This window comes from Haliotis cracherodii, unplaced genomic scaffold, assembly GCF_022045235.1.
Source record: "Haliotis cracherodii isolate W230 unplaced genomic scaffold, xgHalCrac1.p SCAF_7, whole genome shotgun sequence".
Lineage (NCBI taxonomy): Eukaryota > Metazoa > Mollusca > Gastropoda > Lepetellida > Haliotidae > Haliotis > Haliotis cracherodii.
This window is the reverse complement of record NW_027266330.1, coordinates 29,776,357-29,801,974: the sequence shown is the minus strand read 5'-3', so window position 1 is coordinate 29,801,974 and position 25,618 is coordinate 29,776,357. Positions and strand designations below refer to the sequence as shown.

General features: G+C 40.7%; 2 protein-coding genes across 2 annotated transcripts; one reads left to right on the top strand and one right to left on the bottom strand.

Annotated features, from left to right (window-relative positions):
• Nucleotides 1-8,236: 8,236 nt before the first annotated feature.
• LOC139448787 (myosin-9-like) lies at nucleotides 8,237-11,848 on the bottom strand. The gene is made up of 3 exons (XM_071230321.1): nucleotides 11,836-11,848; nucleotides 11,105-11,141; nucleotides 8,237-9,661 (listed from the first exon to the last, which is right to left on the bottom strand). Exons 1-3 carry the CDS (start codon nucleotides 11,846-11,848, stop codon nucleotides 8,311-8,313), a joined length of 1,401 nt encoding a protein of 466 aa, XP_071086422.1. The 3' UTR covers nucleotides 8,237-8,310.
• A 643-nt stretch (nucleotides 11,849-12,491) lies between these two features.
• On the top strand, nucleotides 12,492-24,244 carry LOC139447292 (uncharacterized). The gene is made up of 8 exons (XM_071228582.1): nucleotides 12,492-12,552; nucleotides 15,890-16,008; nucleotides 17,348-17,402; nucleotides 18,068-18,132; nucleotides 19,191-19,296; nucleotides 19,964-20,082; nucleotides 20,982-21,121; nucleotides 21,659-24,244. The coding sequence occupies exons 1-8, from the start codon at nucleotides 12,492-12,494 to the stop codon at nucleotides 21,759-21,761; spliced, it is 768 nt and encodes a 255-aa protein (XP_071084683.1). The 3' UTR covers nucleotides 21,762-24,244.
• The last annotated feature ends 1,374 nt before the right edge of the window (nucleotides 24,245-25,618 follow it).

Below are 25,618 nucleotides of genomic sequence, written 5' to 3'. Positions count from 1 at the left end.
TGTGGTGCTAATAGATCTGTTTCTGTGAAACTGGTTACCTGTATCATGTGTATAGCTTTGGCATCATGCCGAAAACAATATATAACAAGATATATATATTACCGTATTCGTCGTAATAAGCGCCTTGTTCACCTAGAAAAATGGCTTATTAGAACCATTCACAACAAGTTAAATCTGTTTTTAGTTATCAAATGAGCAGTCGGGTAGCCTAGTGGTTAAAGCGTTTGCTCATCACGCCGAAGACCCGGGTTTGATTCCCGACTTGGGTACAATGTGTGAAGCCCATTTCTGGTGTCCCCTGCCGTGTTATTGCTGGAATATTGCTGGAATATTGCTAAAAGCGGCGTAAAACCATACTCACTCACTAGTGGCTAAAGCCTTTGCTTGTCACACCAAAGTCAACAAGAAAATACAGATTATCATGTAAATTTTCAGTCTCTGTAATAATACTGACTGATTGGGTGCTTATTGGAGCAGGTGCTTAATACAGCGAATACGGTACTACAATTTATGACTTATTATACACTATCTGCTTATCAAGGGTGGATCTGAATGGGATTCCTGGACATCTTATCAAATGAATGGTATCAATATTGCCATGGGAACAGCTTCCCACAATACCATGAGTAGCATCCCAGTTTGGCAACTATATTACCTGTCTCAGGTTCCCTAGCAACAGTAGATGCCTGGGTGGGTTCTTCTCTGGTGCTGTTTTGCAGTTACTGATGCTGTTTTTCAGTGACTGATGCTGTGAGATTTGTACCATACTGTATCCATAAGCGCTCTGCTGTAAACAGCGCCTGCCACATTTTGAAACCAAAATTTCATGTGTTCTTTGGTGAGATAATGTTCTCCAATAATGCTGCTGCATTTAGGGACTCCCTGTCAGAACACTTAAAAGGGTTTGACTGGAGTCATTCAACTGATTGTAGCGCAAAGAGCATGCCATCTTCCCCAGGAAAGAGAGTTAACTGACTGTAAAACTCCAGTTTCCACCCTTGCCGAACTAGGTTGGAATTTCTGGGCTCGATCGTAGCGCCACCAATGGCTATTACGAGTTATGTCCCTTCTCTGTCCCTGCTATTGACCAATCAGATTCCACCTTACAATATCACTTGTATTTGCTTCCAACAAAATGGCGGGACCCGGTCAAAACGATCTTATAGATAATCAAAATCGTCTTATTTCACGAAGTGCATCCAATCACGTGAGCACCTTGATTAAAAACTTGAAAAGATTTAGAAAATATCTGTTGACGTCAAGTTGGAGGTACACATGCTTTGCAAATCCTGCAGTCGACCAAAATCTGCACGGCATTTTACGAACCGGATGTCGATTTCATTACACGATTTGATTGGACTATGCATAGACTCATTAGTCCAGCCCAAACTCAATAATTGCAGCCTAGTTCGTCAAGGGTAGAAACTGGACTTTCATAGTCAGTTAATTCCCTTGCCTCGGGAAGATGAGAGCATACTGGCTGGCATGGAATTTGGCGCAGTAGAAATGTACATTATGATTAAGATTATTTTCATTATTACACCTACTCATGTATTTTATCATCATTATGTGGTTATAAAGTGTAGAGATCAACTTTGTTAAAAGTAAAATAGGTAGCCATTATTGATCTCCCTAAAGTGGCAGTTTTTATGCACCGTTCCTGTTTGTTATACCGAAACAGGTAATACACATGTTGACCTGCTACTCCAACAAGTTATAAGTTCCTTTCATTTCCAGTTTCTGATCTGTTTACAAACATTGTCATAATGATTATTATATTTACTTTATATCCAGTGAGGACTGATTTCCTTTTGTTTATGCACAAATTGGGTGTCATCATAGAAAATCATACATGTTTTGCAACTATTAACTTTATGAAGCTATGACTAGCTAATGTGTAATATGTGAAATAACACTCACTATTTGGGTAATAATTTGAGGAAGGTTGGTAAACTTTTTTTGGTGTCAATTGAAGCTATGACTAGCTAATGTGTAATATGTGAAATAACACTCACTATTTGGGTAATGATTTGAGGAAGGTTGGTAAACATTTTTTTGTGTCAAAATGTCTTTTGAAAATGGACCTGACAATGATCTCTCCATGGTAATGTAAACTTACATGTCCTGATTAATGTGCTTGATGAACATAGGATGTGTTTTTTGTGAGAGAATTATGCAACAGAATTAAATAAATGTAGATACAAATAGATGCTAACTGGAGGGATGACAGTCCAAGCTGTTTAGATGTACAGATTTAACAGAGGACCAGGACCACCTACTTATACCATGTTTTATGAAGGTGGAATTTATTCTGTTTAAAACAGTGTTAATGTTCCTACAACTGTCAGAATACCAGTTCTTCAATTAAACGCCACCCTCAATTAAACGCTGTGGTAAGTGCTACATGAAAATAATGAGGACCAGGTTCTTTTTACATAGCGTGAGTTTCATTACATGTATCATAGTATTTCCACTTTTGTAGGCATACAAATCATTGCCCCCACTAAACAGAAACATTTTATAGACCTTTTAAACAATGCTACCGTAGATGGGTCTGAGCTAACCCTTAGTCATTGAAATTATGAATGCTTGGCTCAAATGCCGAAGGTAAAGAGTGTCTGAAAGAAATATTCATCCAGGCGTTTGGATGAAATACGGTACTCATTTGAGTCACTTAACAATCTTCTGTCTTTGTATCAGTTTATGGATACTCTGTTGCATAATTTGTGTTTAATCATGTTTCTTCCTTACTTATAAAACTGTTCTTAAATTATATTAATAAGATGTTTAGTATCTTAAAAGTCATTGTGCTCATTCAACTGATTGTCCTGACAGTGATTCTGTTGATTATTATGGATAATAGACTAGAATAACACACAGCATAAATAAAATCAGAAGAGCATATCTGAATATAGTTTATTTATTGTGCACTTTGTACATGCATTGTATAATATATATTGTCTGTGTATATGCTCTGTAATTATTGTACAGTGTACAGACATTGTAAATAAATGACATTCTTGAACCATGTAGTGTATTGTCATGTAGTGTATTGTCATGCAGTGTATTGTCATGTAGTGTATTGTCATGTAGTGTATTGTCATGCAGTGTATTGTCATGCAGTGTATTGTCATGCAGTGTATTGTCATGCAGTGTATTGTCATGCAGTGTATTGTCATGCAGTGTATTGTCATGCAGTGTATTGTCATGCAGCGTATTGTCATGCAGTGTATTGTCATGTAGTGTATTGTCATGCAGTGTATTGTCATGTAGTGTATTGTCATGCAGTGTATTGTCATGCAGTGTATTGTCATGTAGTGTATTGTCATGCAGTGTATTGTCATGTAGTGTATTGTCATGCAGTGTATTGTCATGCAGTGTATTGTCATGTAGTGTATTGTCATGCAGTGTATTGTCATGTAGTGTATTGTCATGCAGTGTATTGTCATGCAGTGTATTGTCATGCAGCGTATTGTCATGCAGTGTATTGTCATGCAGTGTATTGTCATGCAGTGTATTGTCCTCTGGGAGGCTGAGGGGGGCACGGGTGGCCCAGTCGTCTAAGGCGCCGCGATTCGCTGTGCAGAGTTGCGTCCCTTGGGCACGCCAGAAACCTATGATTGTGGGTTCGAATTTCGGTTCGCCCCGATTATGTTTCTAGGTTTGTCAGCACCATACCCGTGCTCGTGGGTTTCACCGAAATTGGTAAACGTCTGAGACCTGCATCACCTTGGGCTTTCCTCTCACATAAAACTGATACGCCGTGATATAACTGGAATACTGTTAAAAGCGGTGTTAAACCCCACTCACTCACTCACTCACTCTGGGAGGCTGAGATACTCCCATCTGTCAGTGGCCATCAATCATAAAACACTTTTGTTGAATTCAGTTTGCAGGGATTATTTGAATGTGTTGTATCTGATATAACAGAGGGCATAACTCCAATAGAAAACAGGTTGAAACCAAATAATATAACATTGCATTACATTTGGTCATTCGTCAGATCAATGTTTTATTATAGCAAATTCATTGAAAAAAAGACTTGGTCTTGTGGTAGAGCATCTGCCCAGGGAGCGGGAGGTCCGGGATTCAATCCCTGGCCGTGTCATACCAAAAGATGTTAAAAGATGGTACTTGTTGTTACCCTGTCTGGCGCTCAGAATTAACGAGCTAAACAAGGACTGGTCGGCTCAGAGTCAGTATACTGTGTCTGAGTGGGGTATTCATGTTAAAGTGCGGCATGGTATCTCAGTGGACAGGCACTATAAATCGGCATGAGTCGGGACTAGTACAAGCAGACACACACACACACATACACACACATGCATGCACATCGCTTTATGAGTGCAATAATATGGGACACGACATTAAGCACCAGTTAATCTCAACTCATTGGAAAAAAAACATACCTGGTTACAGGAGATAGAATGACACGCCCAGAAAGAGGGTGGTGTAACAACTCAAGATGTCAATATCGGGTGTCACCACCATTTGCCTTGGTACAGCCAAGGACGCGGTGGCGCATTGAGGACACCAGATGATTGAAAACAGCCTGGGGAATGTTCCAAATGTCAATAAAAGATTGGCCCAATAGAGCAAGCATTACTGGCTGGTTCTGGTCCTGTCGTAGAGGTCGTTTGATCTCATTCTAGTCTATGTTCTATGAGGTTGGTTGGTTTGTTGTTTTACGCCGATCACAGCAATATTCCAGCTATATGACGGCGGTCTGTAAATAATCGAGTCTGGACCAGACAATCCAGTGAATAATATCATGAGCATCGATCAACGCAATTGGGATACGATGACATGCATCAACAAAGTCAGAGAGCCTGACAACCCGATCCCTTTAGTGGCCTTTTACAAGCATAGTCGCCTTTTACGGCAAGCATGGGTTGCTGAAGACCTATTCTAGCCCGGATCTTCACGGGCTTGTTTTATGAGGGAGAGGTTTTCTCTAGACCTGTTCTATGAGGGAGAGGTCTAGAGAAACAGCCGGCCATAACAGTACGGCAATATTACTCTGCCAAATACATGTAAAATCTGTTATAACACGTGCAATATGTGGGCTGCATTATCCTGCTGCAATGCAACGCTATGCCCCTGCATTTTTACAAAGGGAAGAACATGTTCTAGAAAGATGTCGTCCCGATAGCGTTCGCCATTCAAACTGCCATTAACAATGATACGTTGTTCTCCCATGAGTTGTGATGCCACTCCAGACCATTACACTTCCACCCCCAAACTGATGACGTTGTGTCTCCTGGACGCCTCAAGACAGTTACACGGCCATCAGAGCTGTCCAGCTAAAACCTGGACCCATCTGTGAACAGTATACTGCCCCAGTCTTGTCTTCTGAACCTCAGATGCTGTCAACACCAAGCTGTGACGTGGAAGCAAAATTGGGCGTATCGCCCGGTTTCGGAGCCGGATGTTGTGCTTCTTCAAATTGTTGCGTACGGTTCTGAATTGTCCGAGGTGTTAATGTGGCAGTTTGGTATCGATTCCGCGGATGCACCAACCGAGTGTGGTTGTCTTGTTGACGCGACGTCGCACGTGGACGACCGGTCCATGGCGTCATGGGTGTTGCCCTGCAGTAGATACTGTCTCCAAACACATGATGTTGTAATTTGATGAAGATTGAAATATATGGCAACTTCGTTTTGCCCTATTCCTGTTTGCAGCATTATCCACAGCGGGTTGACGTTGACTTTCAGCAATCCACAGCGGGTTGACGTTGACTTTCAGCAATCCACAGCGGGTTGACGTTGACTTTCAGCAATCCACAGCGGGTTGACGTTGACTTTCAGCAATCCACAGCGGGTTGACGTTGACTTTCAGCAATCCACAGCGGGTTGACGTTGACTTTCAGCAATCCACAGCGGGTTGACGTTGACTTTCAGCAATCCACAGCGGGTTGACGTTGACTTTCAGCAATCCTAGGCACTGCGCGTTATTTACGGTTAAACAAAAGTGTTTTTTTATGAGCACCTGATAAACAATTTCAGAATAAATGTATTTTTGTTGAACTTTAGAACTTATTTCAGTTAGTATACATGTCAGCTAGTGAGTGATTGAGTCATGTTTCAGTTATATCACACTGTAAGTTTCATGTCGGAGGAAAGGTCGAAGTAATGTAGGTCTTAGAAGACGTTTAATACTTAGGTGAAAACCAGGAGTATTGAGGTATAGTGCTGACAAACCTAGATTTGAAGTTCAGAGGTGAGGTGAGGTGAAATGGGGTTTAAGGTCACGTCCAAGATTATTGCACATATATAGCGACGTGCATGTGCGTGCGTGCGTGCGGCCGGCTCGTACTAGTCAGGACTGATGCCGATTTATAGTGCTAGCTGTCACTGACATACCGTGCCGCAGTTTAACATGAATACCCCACTCAGACACAGTATACTGACTCAAGGTTGCACTGTCCCAACTGGTTCTGATTTGTTGTGTCCAAAAATGATTATTGCACTTATATAGTGACGTGCATGCACGTGTGTGTGTGTGTGTGTGTGGCTGCTTGTACTAGTCCCGGTCGTCCGGACTGATGCCGATTTATAGTGCTAGCACACTGAGATACCATGCCGCAGTTTAACATGAATACCCCACTCAGACACAGTATACTGACTCCGAGCCGACCAGTCCTTGTTTTAGCCCCTTAATGCCGAGCGCCAGACAGGGTAACAATAAGTACCATCTTATGACGCGGCTGGGGTCAAACCCCGGACCTTCCGCTGTCCGGGCGGACGCTCTACCATTAGACCACGGAGGCGGTCGCAATTATTAATAAAGCTCGAGTCAGTTATAGCGGTCAGACAATGCCCTGTCACAATGCATGATGACTCGTATGACAATCTTGAGGTACCTCGGATGTGGGGGGCACGGGTACCCCAGTCGTCTAAAGCGCTGCGATTCGCTGGCACCCCAGAAACCTATGATTGTGGGTTCGAATCCCGGTTCGCCCCGATGGTTTGTCAGACCTGCATCGCTTCGGGCTTTCCTCACACATTAAGCTTACACGCCGCGATATAACTGGAATACTGTTTGAAGTGGCGTTAAACCCAACTCACTTACCCACTCACCAAGGATGTATTCTATCTCCACGAACACCGACAGAAAGTTGCCTTGGTGATGCAACTCAATGACATAGTATTCTCCCACTCACTTAAATTTCAAGCAATCACAGGATGTTTACAGTTTACCTATTCCATCTTCAAAGAAAGTACACCTACGATGTTGCAGCAAGTTTCATTTACTTCAACTGTTATTCTTACCTTTGGTTAATTTCTGCCACTAGAATTAGGAATAACTGTGCGTGACTTTTGTTTTATATTTTATGTGACCACTCGATTCTTGAAAATCAGGGGGCACAGGTGGCCCAGTCGTCTAAGGCGCCGCAGTTCGCTGTGCAGAGATGCGTGTTTAGGCACGTCAAAAACCTATGATTGTGGGTTCGAATGCCAGTTCACCATAATTATGTTTCTGGGTTTGTCAGCACCGTACCAGTGCCCGTGGGTTTTACCAAAATAGTAAACGGCTCAGACCTATACATCACTCCAGACTTTCCTCCTGCATAAAGCGGCGTTAAACCTAGCCCACTCTTGCGCAGACAAAACATAGCGCGTCCCAAGTCCTAGATTCAGCATATGGCTTGGGAGGTTGAGAAGTGGTTGAGGGGGTTGAGGGAGTTGTAAGTTGTATTATATTTAAATGAATGAAAAATTAAACCATCATAAATACTACGATAGTTTAGCGTGGGATCGATGTCAACTATGTCATGGACTATTACGATGTATCATTTTTGGATTAGTCTTTACCTCTTTCTCATTGTCCAGCTCGAAAGGAGGAATGTCAATAAAAGAGTGATCTAAGGAAGTGAGTTAGTGAGTATGGTTTAACGCCGCTTTTAGCAATATTCCAGCAAATTCACGACGAGGGAATTGAACCCGGGTCTTCGGCGTGACGACTGAACGCTTTAACCACTAGGCTACTCGACCGGCTCGATATAAGGAAGACGCGGACTTGGTGAACGTAATAAACATTTATTTAACACAGAAGTAATGCATCACGAGCGTTGAAGAGTTGTGTGTGATTAAGGACTAAATAAAATCACAAATTAAATGTTCTTGAATTCAGATGGTAATTTGCTTAAACAATAATAGGTTTGTGTAGTTAGATAAGAGCTATGGTCACAATGTTTAAGAATCAGGACAAATGAATGGCGTTAACAAAAGTGTCTAGCATGAAAGTCCAATAAAGAACAAGGTTCTGATTTTACAACAAGGGCTTCGCTGAGAATTAACATGGGATGCTTTAAGAGAAATCACCATAGCCGCTCACAACACAAGATGGACGACGCGCTTTCATTCTGGTAACTTTCAACTTCTCATTATGGTTGTTCTCGAGCTCTTCCAGGTCCACCATCTCTTCCTCGTCCTTGCGCGCAATAGACAGGTTGATCCAGTGGCCAGCAAACTTCTGGAGGATCATCTGCCTCTGAACCCTTGCCACGACTTTCAGCATGTAGTCCCGCTGTGGGTCTTTCTGGCGTAAGAGGCTGTCCTCCTCTTGGATCCGCCGCGCCTTCTCCTTGGCCGACATCTTCTCCGCCCAACGAGCCGCATAGCGGCGTCTCAGTTCCTGAAGAACAGACTCCTTCCTGTCCGACATGAGGCTCTGGAGGTGCGAGCTCTCTGTTATCTCCTGTTGTTTCAGTATATCGAATGCATGGTGGAGATCGCCCATGACGCTATCAAAATGGCTCTTCTGCGCACGTAAGTTTGGATCTTTGCTTTGTTTCTTCAAGTCCGCTAATCTCCGCCTTCGTTCATCCTCTTCCAGTCTCTTGGTGTTATTCTTATTAAACATCTGCTGTAGAGTAATCAAGGATTCATCCATCAACTCCATCATGGCGCCTTTATATTCGCTATCTGCCTCGAGCTCCTCCTCGGTATAACGAGCAAAGGCCTCCATAAGATCTTGCTGGACGATGCTCCTACGGTGATTGGAATCAGCAATTCCACCCAACATGTTCTCTACGCTGCGAGACATGTGAGGGGACTTCATGCAGCCATTAAAAATCTCAACCATGGCGACTTGTCTCTCCCGCTCTATTTCTATTTCCTCATCGAAATGCTTAATGTTTTGTTTCCTCATCAGCTCACAGAGAGTATCGTCCTTTACAACGGCAAGATCGTTCTTCATCTTTTCCAGAATCTCCTGTTCTAATGCCAGGCTCCGAGTAATCCTATCCTGGAATTCGGCGTTTAGTCCATGCAGGACACCGGACGCTGCGTTTTGTCGAGCCTCTTCTGATTTGACTTGCTGAAGTTGTTCTCGAGCGATCTCCCGCTCAATGGCATAAGCAGTTAAGCGGGACGTGGCCCTATGAAGTTTGTTTGAGACAGTGATATCCCAGTGCTTGCCTCCGTAAGCAACAACCTTTGGTGTGATCACAGCATGCTTGCGATCCTTCAGATGGTAGTGTCCGGTCTGACGTTTGATGCCCAGCTTGACATCACTGCATGCCTTAGCCTGCTGGAGGCCCTGCAGAAGGCCTTGGTTGAGGTAGCGGGTTATTTGAACCTCTTCTACGCTGTCGGTGTCCGAATCCTCCAAAGGATCCGGATCTTGCATTTGCTTTGACCAGATCATTGCAAGAGTCCTGGAACAAGAAAGCCATCGATGATAACTAACACGGTTCAATTACTAGTGACTGCAGTCGCTGATTTTTATCAGCCGAAGGTCATTTGCAACTGTTCATAAATTTGCATATGCTGTTTTGTTTGTTGGTTAATATGCTTAAACAATAATAGGTTTGGGTAGTCAATCCAGTGATTGGTATCATGAGTATCGATCTACGCAGTTGGGATGCGATGACATGCATCAACCAAGTCAGCGAGCCTGACCACCCGATCCCGTTAGTCACCTCGCATGGGTGCTGAAGACCAATTTTAACCCGGATCTTCATGGGTATTCACATGTGTAGTTCGTTGACAAATACAGTCAACGTGCGTCAACATAAGTTGTTGGATCTAGTCAAGATGTGTTGTATTAAGTTTAAAATTGCTTCTTGATAATAAGAAGCGAGGAAGAATTCAAGAGACTGGTAGACACTATACTTGACATTCACGAACTAAAAGAGTAGTACTCCAAATAAAATAATTCCAGAAATGACAGTGTATCACGGAAGCCTTTTAGAGACATTTGCTTTTTGTTTTTGTTTTATTCTTGAAATTTCAAGGTACTAAGTTGAAATTTCAAGATACATACTAAGTTGAAATTTCAAGATACATACGAAGTTGAAATTTCAAGATAATCATCTTGAAATTTCAAGATAATAACTTCAAATTTCAACTAAGTATCTTAAAATTTCAAGAAACAAATACATAAACAAATGGCTCTAAAAGGCCTCCGTGGTGTATCCATATTCCACTGAGGTAAGGCTGTTCACCATCCTATCAGACATATAGGCAAGTGGACACGCTTGCTGCGAGAAGATGGTCATCTTCCCGAGGCAAGAGAGTTAACTGACGTTGAAAGTCCAGTTTCCACTGGACTTATATAGTCAGTTAACTCACTTGCCTCGGGAAGATGGAAGATGGTGAACATCGAGCAACACTTTTTGTTGTGTTGTGGTGAGATTATCCCGTGTATGATTGTTATTATTTAGTTGGTTAAAAATATTTGTCTGAAGACGTTTGAGAAGAATTATTGAAGTCAAAACTAGACCTTGATATGGTTTGAGGCCACCCTTGCCTCGTGAAAATGTATTACAAATTGCTTTAAAATATGTATAAAACCCGTTACATGGTTAATTGTTTAGAAACACACACGTCTAGGAAAGTTGTTTACTTTTAACAAATGATATTCTACTGTGATTAGGGAAATTCTTCGAATTCACCGACATTCTGGAATAAACTTCCATTTCATAACTTTGCCTCAACGGAACTAACGTTCATTTCTAAAATGTCAAACTACGTGTTTTTTAAAATAATAATCAATACATTTCATTTTCACTTTCATGCAACTTGTTTTGATTTTTTAGTTGACTATATTTTTTTATTGATTCATCAATCTGAATCGGGATAAAGCACATCATGCTTACATATCATCATCATCATCATCATCATCATCATCATCATCTAAAATAGACAATGCATTTACAAATGTAGCATAAATAAGGAGTAACTATATGAAGAATAAAGTAATTATATCAACAAACTAATGTAATCTTTTGCTTGGACTTTTATTTATGGACTGTTCCAAAAAGAACTTTATTTACCCTTTCTGAAACAAAATTCGATCAATTTTAAAGCATATGCCACTTTTGAGACTTCAGAAATTATTTTAGAACGGAATTTAGTATACCTTGGGCATTCAAGAAAATAATCTAAAAACAGATTTTCTCTTTCTGAACCACAATCGTCTGATTGGGTCACTTAGATCTACACGAAACAGATCCGATTTCAGAAGCTTCATGAATGTCGAAACTAATGTGAAGAATATCTACTTTTCTGTCACCCCGCAAGTAGAATTGCTGCACCTTGACAGGAACTTGGTTTATCATATTTGCACAGAATTTGTAATGAAGTCGTGTCGTTTATTTCAGTAGGAAGAGTGTACTCAAATAACTGCTGTCATAGACGAAAAAGTTCTGGAGGGTATTAGATCCAGCTTTAGAAGTTATTGAATACTATATTAGTTTTATCTCTCAAAATACAAATCATTGTTCATTCCCATAGGGGAATTGAAATAAATACATAAATGTACGTAATCTCACGCTTTCGGCCTCCCGTACTTCATTAGGTACACTCTTTTGGTTTATAACTACATTACTAGAGTTGGTCATCTTCAGATTCAGATAACGTTCTATTTGTAGGAGTAAGTAATGCGATTCAAATGTGCTGGTGAAGCCCAACTTCTGCTTATTAATCATTACATCAACTATGACGATTATATATGTGATCAACCATCAGATGATAACAAATTTCATCGAGATTTCGTGTTTTTATAAATAAATAAAAAGGTTTTAGAAGGCATGAAATACTCACGTTGCTCATGAGGCCCACCCAGGGTACTATGACGTCACAAGCGTAAGTCATTATGACGTCACAACTCTCGTGCGTCAGCTTCAACTTGTTTCAGTGTTGCTTCGCGCAGCAGCCTCGGAGTTTTTTTTCCTCGTCAATGTCAATCGTCACGTCAGTTAATAATTTTACAAATGATAATTTGAAACAAAAAACAGCGGAATGAAACCCACAGACTTTCTCAAATACAACGAACGAAACGAATAAAGTTTTGATATCCTGAAGGACAAAAAATGTTATCATAAAGTGCATTCGATGCAACGCCAACCACGGAATGATATTTTAGATTTCGCTTGTCAGATGTGTGATTGTAGATTATTTTGCTTCAACGAATCGTCATATTTACCACGAGCAGACGACGCGTTGTCGTGAACCGGAAGTGACGTTTCGCATAGGCAGCAAAACATGGCGGCATCCTGTAGTCAACCTCTTGTCACGCCGGTACATTATGACCCGGCTTTTAAAGGTAATGCTATCGAGACACGAAATAACTATTACATGTCAGTCCAGTTTATAGCTGATTGAAACCTTTAGAGCGTACTTGTGCATTTGACAGTAGACGCCGACAAAGGCAGCATGATGCGAACAGACACCACAAACAATAACATGTACAGTCACGGAAATAATAGCTAGGCCTAATTCATTAAAATAAATCTATCATGTTCATAGATAAATTTTGCTTGGATGTAGTATGTATGATTGATAGAAGATTTGAATGTTTGAAAAAAGATTGTCTGACTTTGTTATTATCACTAGGCTCTCAGATGAAGATCAAGATGAGATTTGCCTTTGTTTTCTGATGTTTGTTGGGTTCTTTGGGTCTAGATTTACACTGGATGCTTAAGGGGAACAACACTCTAACTTTGAAAGTATTGACATATGGATCGGTGTTTTCTTCGCGGATTCAAAATTTGCTTATTATGGACTACAATACCGTCAATATCCACATGAAGGACCATCATCCTACTTGTCTTTGTATCAATGTAATATTTTAAAATATAGCCTGCAACCTCGGGGTATCGCGGTACTTGTCATGTACGCTAAACGGAACAAAATGCACTCACTAACCTTTATGTTTATTCGTGTTCTCTGTATCAGATATCATTCATGTTATCAAACAATGCATATTTTACCGATAAAAGTTCATTATTTACATTAGTAGCTCCGAGTAAAAGCCGGGCCTCGCGCTCTGTTTGACAAGGGAGAGAACTCCATCGTATCGCGGTACAGGGAAAAGTTGTGTATGGAGGTCCGAACTGGACAAAAAGAGGACATAATTCTACCAACCACTTGGTATGATCATGCCAGACATCAGTGATTTGTCCAGACAAGTGCAAAGACAGCACAAGTAAAATTCTAAATGTGTTATCAGCAATAGGTATTCAATGCATATTTACCGAAAAGTAAGAGAAAAATATTTTTATAAGTCAACATCAAAATAACAGAAATGATATTTTAAGATTGTTTAAAAAAAATGGATGACAATAATTTGTCATAAAATGGAAAAATTTTAAAAGTCAACAATAAATATATAAAAACTACTCCTAGTATGCCCAAAGTATGTATTTATCTTTTGGATACTAGTGAAGAACGTATTTCTAAGTTTGGCATTATGGCCCTTATGATCTCCCAATAAATTCTGGGCACAGAGCGGGAAAAAATGTTCGGACTACGTAACTTCCGTTACCTTATTAGTCGCCATGAATATGCAGATGATCTGGTTCGGGTCGATAGAGAAAGTTTACTTTTGGAACTACGGGTTATATCGTTGGCCATTGAGAGATGGGGGTGAGGCAATATTACAAAAGATGCCAGAAATATGTATCAACGCATTAATAACTCCTAACTTACAGCAGACGGAACATTCCGAGGAAATTGAAATTGTTTACGAAGTGTGCACTTCCTGGTTACTCATTAGCATTAATAGACAGCTGCCAAGAGGCGTTTCCCGCGTGAACTATCGGAAATCACAAATGCCGCGATACGATGAATGCCGCGGTACCATGGAGTCCGAGTATATATGGCGTTTTGAGACATTATGATCTGTCTTCGTCTCTCAAATGATCATGTAAGTTTGTTTCCCCAGGTCTAGTCTGTCATACAGACCCAGGGGGCACGGGTGGCCCAGTCGTCTTAAGGCGCCGTGATTCGCTGTGCAGAGTTGCGTTCCTTGGGCACGCCAGAAACCTATGATTGTGGGTTTGAATCCCGGTTCGCCCCGATTATGTTTCTAGGTTTGTCAGCATCATACCGTGCTGGTGGGTTTTACCGAAGTGGTAAACGTCTGAGACCTGCATCACTTCAGGCTTTCCTCCCACATTAAGCTGACACGCCGTGATATAACTGGAATACTGTTAAAAGCGGCGTTAAACCCAACTCACTCACTCATACAGACCCTGAATCAAATATATCCAATACCAGGTCTATACAGCAGTAAACATTCCTGTCACGCACATTTTCAGTGGCCTATCAGTGATGGGTGATAGGAATCTGTACATGTTAGGGCTGCAACGAATACACTATGAGGCGAAAACGATTCGTATCACAAATATAGGGTAATGAAAACGAATAATAATTCACAAATACAATAACAAGTCAGCAGTTGATGTATTATTTGTTATATTCAGCGAAACAAAAGCAACATACATTTTTTTACATGGTTTGTTAATTATTATTATATTATACATTCATATACTGCACTTATCCAGGTACTAGTATCTGCTCAAATGCAACAATGACCAGTGACCACATTACTGTCAAATTAAATATAAGACTAATAAGAGTGTTGTCTTTGAAGAAATCTATGCATATGATATGTTCTTATCGATATTCTTGGGTACAAGGTATGTTTACAAATGCACATGATTGCATATTTATAAATATTTGACTCTAGTGGCCACGAATAACGAATATAATTCATGAATGGATATGGTTCAATTCACCGTGTAACTTAGCGAATCGTAACAGTCCAAGTTTATGTGTTGGGAAATTCCAAGTAATTCTATTAACATGATTAACTGCAGATTGGTTTAGTTTCGGTAAATGAGGAAAGTCTCCTGGCTCCTTTTTTTAATATTTTATGACTTTAATTTAACAACTGTTTTTGTCTGTAAAATATGTTCATTCCAGAGGACTAGTTGTTAGACTACCCCAGGTCTTGAGAGTGGACTAAAAATGGGATCACATATTTGCTATGTACTATCTAATGTGTCACCAGTGCTGACTGTGTACATCACTGGTCATGCTATCAACCACAGGTTTGTTGATTTTAGATGTGATTACATACAGGCTTTCATGATAAATGCAGCAGTCGAAACTAACATTTTTACTCCACTAGACCTTACAATGATAACATATAGCAAAACCCTTAAAATGGCAAATTGATGATACAGGACCAGTGCCAATTTTTAATGCTGTAAATCTAACACTCATCTTGCTGATCCTGAATAAACCTCAGTCCGACCTCATGGAGAGAGAGTGAGTGAGTTGGGTTTAAGGCCGCTTTTAACAGTATTCAAGTTATATTCCAGCGTGTCAGCTTAATGTGGGAGGAAAGCCCAAGTGATGCAGGTCTCACTCTCAGACGTTTACCACTTCGGTGAAACCCACGAGCACGGGTATGGTGCTGACAAACCTAGAAACATAATCAGGGTGAACCGGGATTCGAACCCACAATCATAGGTTTCTGGCGTGCCCAAGGGACGCAAGGGAATTGCGGCACCTTAGACGACTGAGACCCATTAGGTGAAGCCGGTTCTTGGTTACAGTAAACAACACGGTGAACTAGCATCTATATGTTCCAGTGACAGTTCGGTTGCATGAGTCCCTGTTGTCTGGGACGGACACACCCACCGACATTGAGATAGAAATGATGTCACTGTGTGGTCAGCTGGATTTACTCTGCAGGAAGGAACTCACCCAGGTAGGAGCACAACTCAGTGAGTGAGACTGTCTGAGTGAGTTAGGTTTATCACCGCTTTGAACAGTTTGTTTGTCTGTCTGTTGTTTAATGCTGCACTCAGCGATTTTCAAGCTATATGACGGCGGTCTGTAAATAATCGAATCTGAACCTAGACAATCCAGTGATTGACATCATGAGCATTAATGCATGCAATTGGATTACGAGGACATGCATCAATCAAGTCAGCGAGCCTGACCTCCTGGTCCTGTTAGTCGTTTCTTATGACAAAACATAGTTGCCTTTTGCGGCAACAATTGGTTGCTGAAGTCCTCTTCTACCCCAGGTCTTGATGGGTCTCTTTGAACAGTATTCTAGTCGGGGTGTTCAACATGACTGGTATTTTCAATGTTGCCATTCTCTAAGCTAGAAGTCCTTCCAGTGGTATGTTAACACAATTTATTTTTGATAATGTTTGAAGAGCCTAGTTTTGGTAGATTGTTGGAAAACACTCTGGGTCCTTTTGATGGCTTTGCATAGAATCTTCTAATCACTGAAATCTATTTGTATTATTTCCTTTATTTTTGTATATTTAAAGGGGGTAGTGCTTATTTCTGGAGCAGATCTAGCAAACCATATAATATTTCTTCACCAAACTTGGCACATAGATTGGTCTAGTGGTCAACTGGTGCCTTTTGATAGTTATTTTTTTAAAAGAAATTGTTTTCGTGTTTCCATGGCAACAACTTTGATTTAGGCTGGAATTGGGGTAGTGTTAGTTTCCAATGCAGAACTTGCAAACCGTGGGTTATTTCTTCATGAAACCTTGTACATGGAAAGGTCTGATGGTGAACTGGCGCCTTTTGATGGTTTGGAATTCTTTACAAAAATGTTTTTCGAGTTTCCATGGCAACAACTTTGACATTGACTGTAAATGGGGGTAGTGGTCATTTCCGTAGCAGATCTTGAAATCATACAATATTTCTTCACCAAAGTTGGAACAGGTATAGGTCAAGCTGTGAACTGGTGCATTTTGATAGTTTGGGATTTTTGACAAAAAGAACTTTTTTGAGTTTCCATGGCAACAGCTTTGTCTTGCACTGAAAATGGGGGTAGTGGTCATTTCCATAGCAGATCTTGAAAATCATGCAATATTTCTTCAGCAAATTGGCACATAGATGGGTTTAGTGGTGTACTGGTTCCTTTCGATAGTTGAGGATTTTAAAAAATAAATAAATATGTGTATTAATTACTAGTTGACATATTCAAGTATTTACAATTGCGGGGTATATCAGTGATTTTGTCCTCTTGTTATCCATGTTATATAACTTTCCATAAAATACAACTTTCTGCTTTGTTTCAGCAACCATCTCACAGAATTGATAATGGGAAGACAAGCAACTCCTTTGTGAACAGAGGTCTGTGATATTCTCTAGAAACCAGCAATTCTGCTGAGTAGTTATTATTGAGGATGCTTATTCTTATGATAATTGCTGATATTATTTAATACAGAGCATACAGTGAGTCACATTTAACAGCTTTAAGAGCTTTGAAACAGAATACAGGTTATCTAAGTCAATTTCAAAGAATAAACCTATATCAGGATGACAGAGTTGATTTAGTATTTAACGTGCAATTAACATGGGAGACTCTTTCTTTTCACAGTTTAATTTTCTCAAGAAATGAAATAAATATTAACATAAGTACTTATACAAAAGGTGGCATGGGTGGCCCAGTCATCTAAGGCGCCGCGATTCGCTGTACAGAGTTGCTTCCTTAAAGTGCGCCAAAAACCTATGATTGTTGGTTCGAATCCCAGTTCTCTCTGATTATGTTTCTTGGTTTGTCATTACCATACCCGTGCTCATGAGTTTCACCAACGTGGTAAACGTCTGAGACCTGCATCACTTCAGGCTTACCTCCCTTGGCGTTAAACCTCACTCACTCACTCACTCACTTAAGTTATACAAAAATGACTAGGCCCATCAGGCAAGCATGCCATTCCCTACTTTATGTGTGGTGCGGGCATGGTGGCACTAGTAACTTCGAGCCCTGTACTATATTGTTGCCATGTGTGTTGCAGCCCGAGTTGTGTATGACCAGATGCATCAGCTGCTGGCGAGATGCAATAGTCCGCTGGACGTCCAGGTAAATACACCACTACCTAAACTGGCATTTGATTATACCCCCGAATATGCAGTTCCTATCTCAGCCCTTCCAATATTGTAAGTATTTCTATTTCAGAAAAAGAACAGTAATTTGCATGTTAGTAAAAGTCTAACTTCGAATGACCGTGCTTGTCACCATATTGAAGATAATCACTGGTTATCCCCCCTGCATATGATGCCTGCTCTGCCTACCAGATATATTCTGTACCATGTTTATTATTCAGCCTTGCTTGACAACAGTATAAGGATCTGTACAGAAATGTCGTCTTAACAGTAAAGGGGCGGTCGGGTAGCCTAGTGGTTAAAGCGTTCGCTCGTCTCGCCGAAGACCCGGGTTCGATTCCGGATATGGGTACAATGTGTGAAGCCCATTTCTGATGTCCCCCGCCATGATATTGCTGGAATATTGTTAAAAGCAGCATAAAATCATACTCACTCACTTTACAGTGCCGCCTCCGTGGTCTTGTGGTAGAGCGTCCGCCCGGAGAGCGGAAGGACCGGGGTTTGATCCCCGGCCGCGTCATACCAATAGACGTTCAAAGATGGTACTTGTTGTTACCCTGTCTGGCACTCGACATTAAGGGGCTGAAACAAGGACTGGTCGGCTCAGAGTCAGTATACTGTGTCTGAGTGGGGTATTCATGTTAAACTGCGGCATGGTATCTCAGTGTGCTAGCACTATAAATCGGCATCAGTCCGGCCTAGTACAAGCAGCCACACAAACACACACGTACATGCACGTCGCTATATAAGTGCAATAATCTTGGACGCGACGTTAAACCCAATTTCACCTCACCTCACCTCACCTCACCTCACTTTACAGTAAAATAAAGAAGTTGCTATCCATAAATTGTGTCTACTTAGTTTCGCATTGCTATTGACGATACTTTGCATTCATTGTTGAACCATTGTGTCTGTGGTTAGTTGCTCCTGTTATCGACCACTGGTTTGTCGTGTCCAGATTTGTTGATCGACATGTGGTCTTGTGGCTGTAACAACGTTCACTCACCAATTGCATGGGGACATATTTCTTTCCAGGCATACCTAGAAAGCAAGTGGCTTGATCGTCTGTTTCCACGTGCGGCAGCTTATGTTGTGAGGCCGGAAGCTTTGTCTATTGCTTTGAAGAAAACAACACTTGATAGTAAGGCAGACTTTTTATGATGAAGAGATATCAATATATGTATTGGAAATATCAAGATATACATCATATATGTATTGAAAATATCAAGACATATGGACTGAAAATATCAAGACATATGGACTGAAAATATCAAGATATATGGACTGAAAATATCAAGATATATGGACTGGAAATATAAAAAATATCAAGATATATGGACTGAAAATATCAAGACATATGTACTGAAAATATCAAGATATATGGACTGAAAATATCAAGATATATGGACAGGAATGTACAAGATATATGGATTGGAATTATCAAGATATGGACTAAAAAAATATCAAGACACGTGGACTAAAAAGTATCGAGATATGTGGACTAAAAAAAATCAAGATTTATGGACAGAAATGATCAAGATATGTTTACTTCGAAATATCAAGATATATGGACTGAAAATATCAGTTATTTGATACGAATATTCTTATGCTGCAATGAGACTGGTAATTGTATGAGATGGAATGTTATGTAAATGTTGCTAGGTATTTTTAGGTAGATTGTTGAGCAGTTAGAGAATGTGGTGAATTTCTTTTGAATTTCTACTAAACCAGACAGATTTCATACTTCTATGTTTGTTCGTTCCTTCATCATAGTACTTACTGTAACATTCCCCCCACATGTCTTCCAGACTACTACACTCAGTTGGCTGGGCTGCATCATCTCGCTACACTGGCTCGCCAGATGAACAACGACCTGTCAACACAACCCAAACCAAAATATATAGCTCATCAGCTGGCCTTGTTGTATGTAAGTATTGTCTCCCCAGTTGCCACTCAGCTTTGTTGTATGTGAGTTTTGTCAACACTCTCCTTACCAAAGTAGATTGTTCATCAATATTGTAGATGGTGAGTGATGTAGGAATAGTAGGGGTCAGTTATTTGCAGGATGAGACCTGTGAAGATCCGGGTAAGAATTGGTCTTCAGCAACCCATGCTTGTTGTAAAAGGCGACTAATCTTGTTGTAAGAGGCGACTAACGGGATCGGGTGGTCAGGCTCGCTGGCTTGTTTGATCCATGTCATCGTATCCTAACTGTGTGGATTGATGCTCATGATGTCAATCACTCAACTGTCTGGTCCAGACTCGATTATTTACAGACCGTCGTCATACAGCTGTAATATTGCTGAGTGCGGCATTAAACAAACAAACAAACAAAAGAAGTTGCAGAATGATGAGGGCAAAGTTCTGAATGCTGATAATAATTTACTACCTATTTCAAAACATTTAATCTCATGGGACTGAGTTCCAGCTTTCTTTCAAGACAGCATATTGCGTGTTGTTGTGGGGTGGTGGAACAGTCTAGTGATTCAAGTGTTCGCTGGTCACGCCAAGGACCAGGTTCGATTCCCCACATAGGTACAATGTGTGAAACCCATTTCTTGTGTCCCCTGCTGTGATATTGATCAGGTTGACAGGCTTGGTTGATTGCTTGTCATCGTCCCCCGAAAGGTGTTGATCGGTGCTCACAATATCAATCACTTGATTGTCTGGTCTTGACTCAATTGTTTACACACCATTGTCAAAATAGCTGGAATATTGCTGAGTGCTGCATTAAACAAAAAACAAACAAATAAATAAATCATGCAAAGGGCAACATTCCCACTGGAGAAAAAATTGAACACATTGAGCATTGTTTTATATTTGTAGCAAAGCATCACGAACCTGGAGGGCAGCTCGTCCGCTCTGGCTGTTCAGAAGAAGAATATAGAGGACAACTTTAAGACGGTGAAAGCTGCATTTGCTGCGGATCAGGGTGAAACATACCTCGCTCCGGAGATCAGAGAATGGTAGGTTGACTGACTGACATACCAGCTCATTGCTGAAGCTCCCCGCATGAATATCCGGGATAGCATTGTTCTTGACCAACCATTGCTTGTCTCCCCCAGATCTGGGTTAGAATTGGTCTTCGTCGACTCATGCTTGTCTCCCCCTGTGAAGATCCGGGTTGGAATTTAGCTATAGCAACCCATGCTTCTTCTAAGAGGCGACTAACAGGTTGATTAGGGTCCATGACTTGGTTGATGGATGTAATCGTATCCCAATTGCACAGATTGATGCTTGTGATGTCAATCACAGGATCGTTTGGTCCAGACTTGATTATTCGCAGGTGATCATATAGCTTGAATTTTGCTGGACGATTAAAGTTGCCTTTTGGCATGTGAATGAAGTGCTTACAAATAGAAATTATATTTTCTTTCGCAGAGATGCAGTCTTTAACAAGAGTATAGTCAAACATAGAATTGATACTGCTGGCGGACCTGTCAGAATGCATGATTTTAAAATGTCACTGTAGAACGATATTTTCTCATCTTGATATGTTCCAGGCTCCTGACACTGACCAACAACCTGGCGACTGTCATGACGTCACTACCTGCCGCACTCACTGAAGACATGCAGCAACCAGCCGCCATACTGGCTCGCGCATGATCAAACACACATCCCAGCCATGCATCACAGCAACCTTGTTTGGATACACTGTAAATCAATCTGGGCATGATCTATGACACTCAACTCTCAAGTGGGTGTATGGTAATTGTGAAGAGGATCTGTGACATGTCTGACATTATGTCATTCAAGGCATACAGTTAATACTAGGACAGACTTTCAACTCTCAATGGATGTATGAGAGTGTGAAAGAGGTTTGCAGTAGGGCTGGGACGGGTAACTTGGGTCCTCGGGTCGGATGGGTCCTGAGTAGGGCCCGGGTACCCACATGACTACCCGGCCCCGTGGTTAGTCAGGTGACATACTGTTTAATGACATAACAATAAAACTCAATTATTACACTACAAGTATAGCTAATGTTCACATTTCTTTCTCACTATGCAAGCATTCGTTCTGACTTTTATATGTTCGAGTAAGGATAAAGCGTCTATCAAGTGCAGATTATACATGATCAGATTGCTTTATACATGTATCTAAATAGTTTTTGCCAGGGCTGCGGTAAAACAATTCCCATTCTGACATTTTGTACCCAACACTTGAGACCTACAGCGGGTATCCGGGTAGGGCCGGGTAATAGGCTGGCGGGTATCCGGGTAGTAAATTTGGACTCGTCCCAGCCCTAGTTTGCAGAGTTGTTTAAACTAGTGTCAGAAATAACTGCCTGCCAGCTGCCCATGGCTGGTAACATTTCTGTCGGGCTGCATAAAACTTTCCTCCACCTGTTTGACTGTCCAGATAATGTTAAGACTACTCACGAATTTAGTTTTATTATAACTCCTTGTAGATTGTCATGTAATTGTTTGCATTATTACAGCTGAATCAAGACAGGATTTGTCTCTTGTTTTATGGTTATGAAACACTTGTGGGTCACGGTCTCCTGCCCAACTGTCTCTTTGGGTTTTGAATTTATTTCTAAACACTGGTTTAGACTGCTGTATATCACTGAGCAGAATTGAATGCCGATCTGATCTTTGTCCTTCTTCACATTCATCTTTAGTTCCCCATTTAAACTCACAAGCTGTGATATTCCATTAAGTATTATACTGTTCAAAACCAACTCACTCACTAGAATCACAATGGAATATTTGTTGAAAAATGTTTTTATTGCATGCAATAGAAATGAAACAACTGGCGTTCTGATGTTTGCAGATACTGATATCCTTGTCATCCCAGGGTTAGTTGCTATAATGCTGATGCGACGTTAAATTTTAACTCACTCACTCATCCCAGGGTAAACAACTTGTTTTCATTGTCAGTATTGCATTGTTGTTGCTCAAAACAAAGGTTGTATTTTTCATGTCATAGTTCATTCACGGATGTATCTATATGACCATAACTGTCTGAACCCTCATTTCACTGATGTATCTATATGACCATAACGGTCTGAACCCTCGTTCACTGTTGTATGTATATGACTGTAATGGTCTGAACCCTCATTCACTGATGTATCTATATGACTATAACGGTCTGAACCCTCATTCTGATGTATCTATATGACTATAACGGTCTGAACCCTCGTTCTGATGTATCTATATGACCATAACGGTCTGAACCCTCATTCACTAATGGGTCTATAGGCCATAACAGTCTGAACCCTCGTTCACTGATGTATCTATAGGCCATAACAGTCTGAACCCTCATTCACTGATGTATCTATAGGCCATAACAGTCTGAACCCTCATTCACTGATGTATCTATAGGCCATAACAGTCTGAACCCTCATTCACTGATGTATCTATAGGCCATAACAGTCTGAACCCTGTACTTACCACAACTTGCTTGTAATGTTTGTGATCGTCATCCATCTTTGAGACTGCTAACAAATCAAGTTCCTGTCAGATGTTTTTTCAATCTCATAGGAGAGTGACCTTAATATGGAAAACACCTTAAATGTGTTCCAGGTTTGAGAAAACATGATAATCTGTGCCAAGTGATGAGTAACATGAAAAAACGAATGACAAATCGTATGTCCAGGCTCGCGTACAAACAAAGGGACAAAGTTCTGGCAGTTCAAACATAACTTTGTCTGCAGACTCATTTGGTATAATGTAACTACTACTGATCCTAATGACAATGTCTCAGTTGAAACAAGGACAAGACTGTGTGCCACAGCCCCTATTAGATTGATGTCTAGTCATTCCCTTGATGGCCGAGACCTGTAATATCGAGATAACATGCATCTCAACAAAGTGTATCATCCCATTCCAATATACAAACCATCATCCCATTCCATATACCTCGTACAAACCATATCATGAAGATGTCTATTTTATTCGAAGAGTGCTTGCTGATTGATGACAATATGGATTGATAATAATGCTGTTTGCTGACAATATTGATACCAATGCTGTTTGCTGACAATATAGATTGATAACAACACAGATTGATGACAATATTATTGATAACAACATTGATGACAATATAGACTGATAACAACATTGATGACAATATAGATTGATAACAATGCTGTTGACAATATAGATTGATAACAATGCTGTTTGATGACAATATTGTTAACAACATTGATGACAATATAGATTGATAACATTGATGACAATATAGATTGATAACAACACTGTTTGATGACAATATTATTGATAACAACATTGATGACAATATATATTGATAACAATGCTGTTTGTTGACAATATGGATTGATAACAAAGCTTTTTGATGACAATATTGATAACAACACTGTCACACTGTCGTCAGACTGTGTGTTATCAATTTTTAATGATGCTGTATTTCATGTTGCCTTGTTGGGATGTACACATATTTTTGTAAACATGGTAACCTATGTTTTGTTTATTGCTGTATTTTGCTTTTGCAGTATTATTTTGGTGCTGTTATTTTTCTTCGATTGAATCTCTTTATTTTGTCGCAAATTGTTTTTTATACATGAGAATATATGTGGAATGGAATATGAGTTTGATTTTCTGAAAATAAATGAATCCTGTGCACTTGAACTTGATCTTAGTGTAGCCTCCAAGGTCCCCAGTACCCATGATTGCCTCTCTGGGGATTCCAGTACAGAATAGGTCCCAAGTACCCTTGATTGTCTCTCTGTGGATTCCATTACAGAATAGGTCCCAAGTACCCCTTGATTGTCTCTCTGGGGATTCCAGTACAGAATAGGTCCCAAGTACCCCTTGATTGTCTCTCTGGGGATTCCAGTACAGAATAGGTCCCAAGTACCCTTGATTGTCTCTCTGGGGATTCCAGTACAGAATAGGTCCCAAGTACCCTTGATTGTCTCTCTGGGGATTCCAGTACAGAATAGGTCCCAAGTACCCTTGATTGTCTCTCTGGGGATTCCAGTACAGAATAGGTCCCAAGTACCCTTGATTGTCTCTCTGGGGATTCCAGTACAGAATAGGTCCCAAGTACCCTTGATTGTCTCTCTGGGGATTCCAGTACAGAATAGGTCCCAAGTACCCTTAATTGCCTGTCTGGGAATTCCAGTGCAGAAAAGACCCTGAGTACCCTTGATTTTCTCTCTGGGGAATACAGTACAGAATAGGTCCCCAGTACCTCTTGATTGCCTGTCTGGGGAATACAGTACAGAATAGGTCCCCAGTACCCTTGATTGCCTGTCTGGGGAATACAGTACAGAATAGGTCCCCAGTACCCTTGATTGCCTGTCTGTGGATTCCAGTACAGAATAGGTCCCCAGTACCCTTGATTGCCTGTCTGTGGATTCCAGTACAGAATAGGTCCCCAGTACCCTTGATTGCCTGTCTGTGGATTCCAGTACAGAATAGGTCCCAAGTACCCTTGATTGCCTGTCTGGGGAATACAAAACAGAATAGGTCCCAAGTACCCTTGATTGTCTCTCTGGG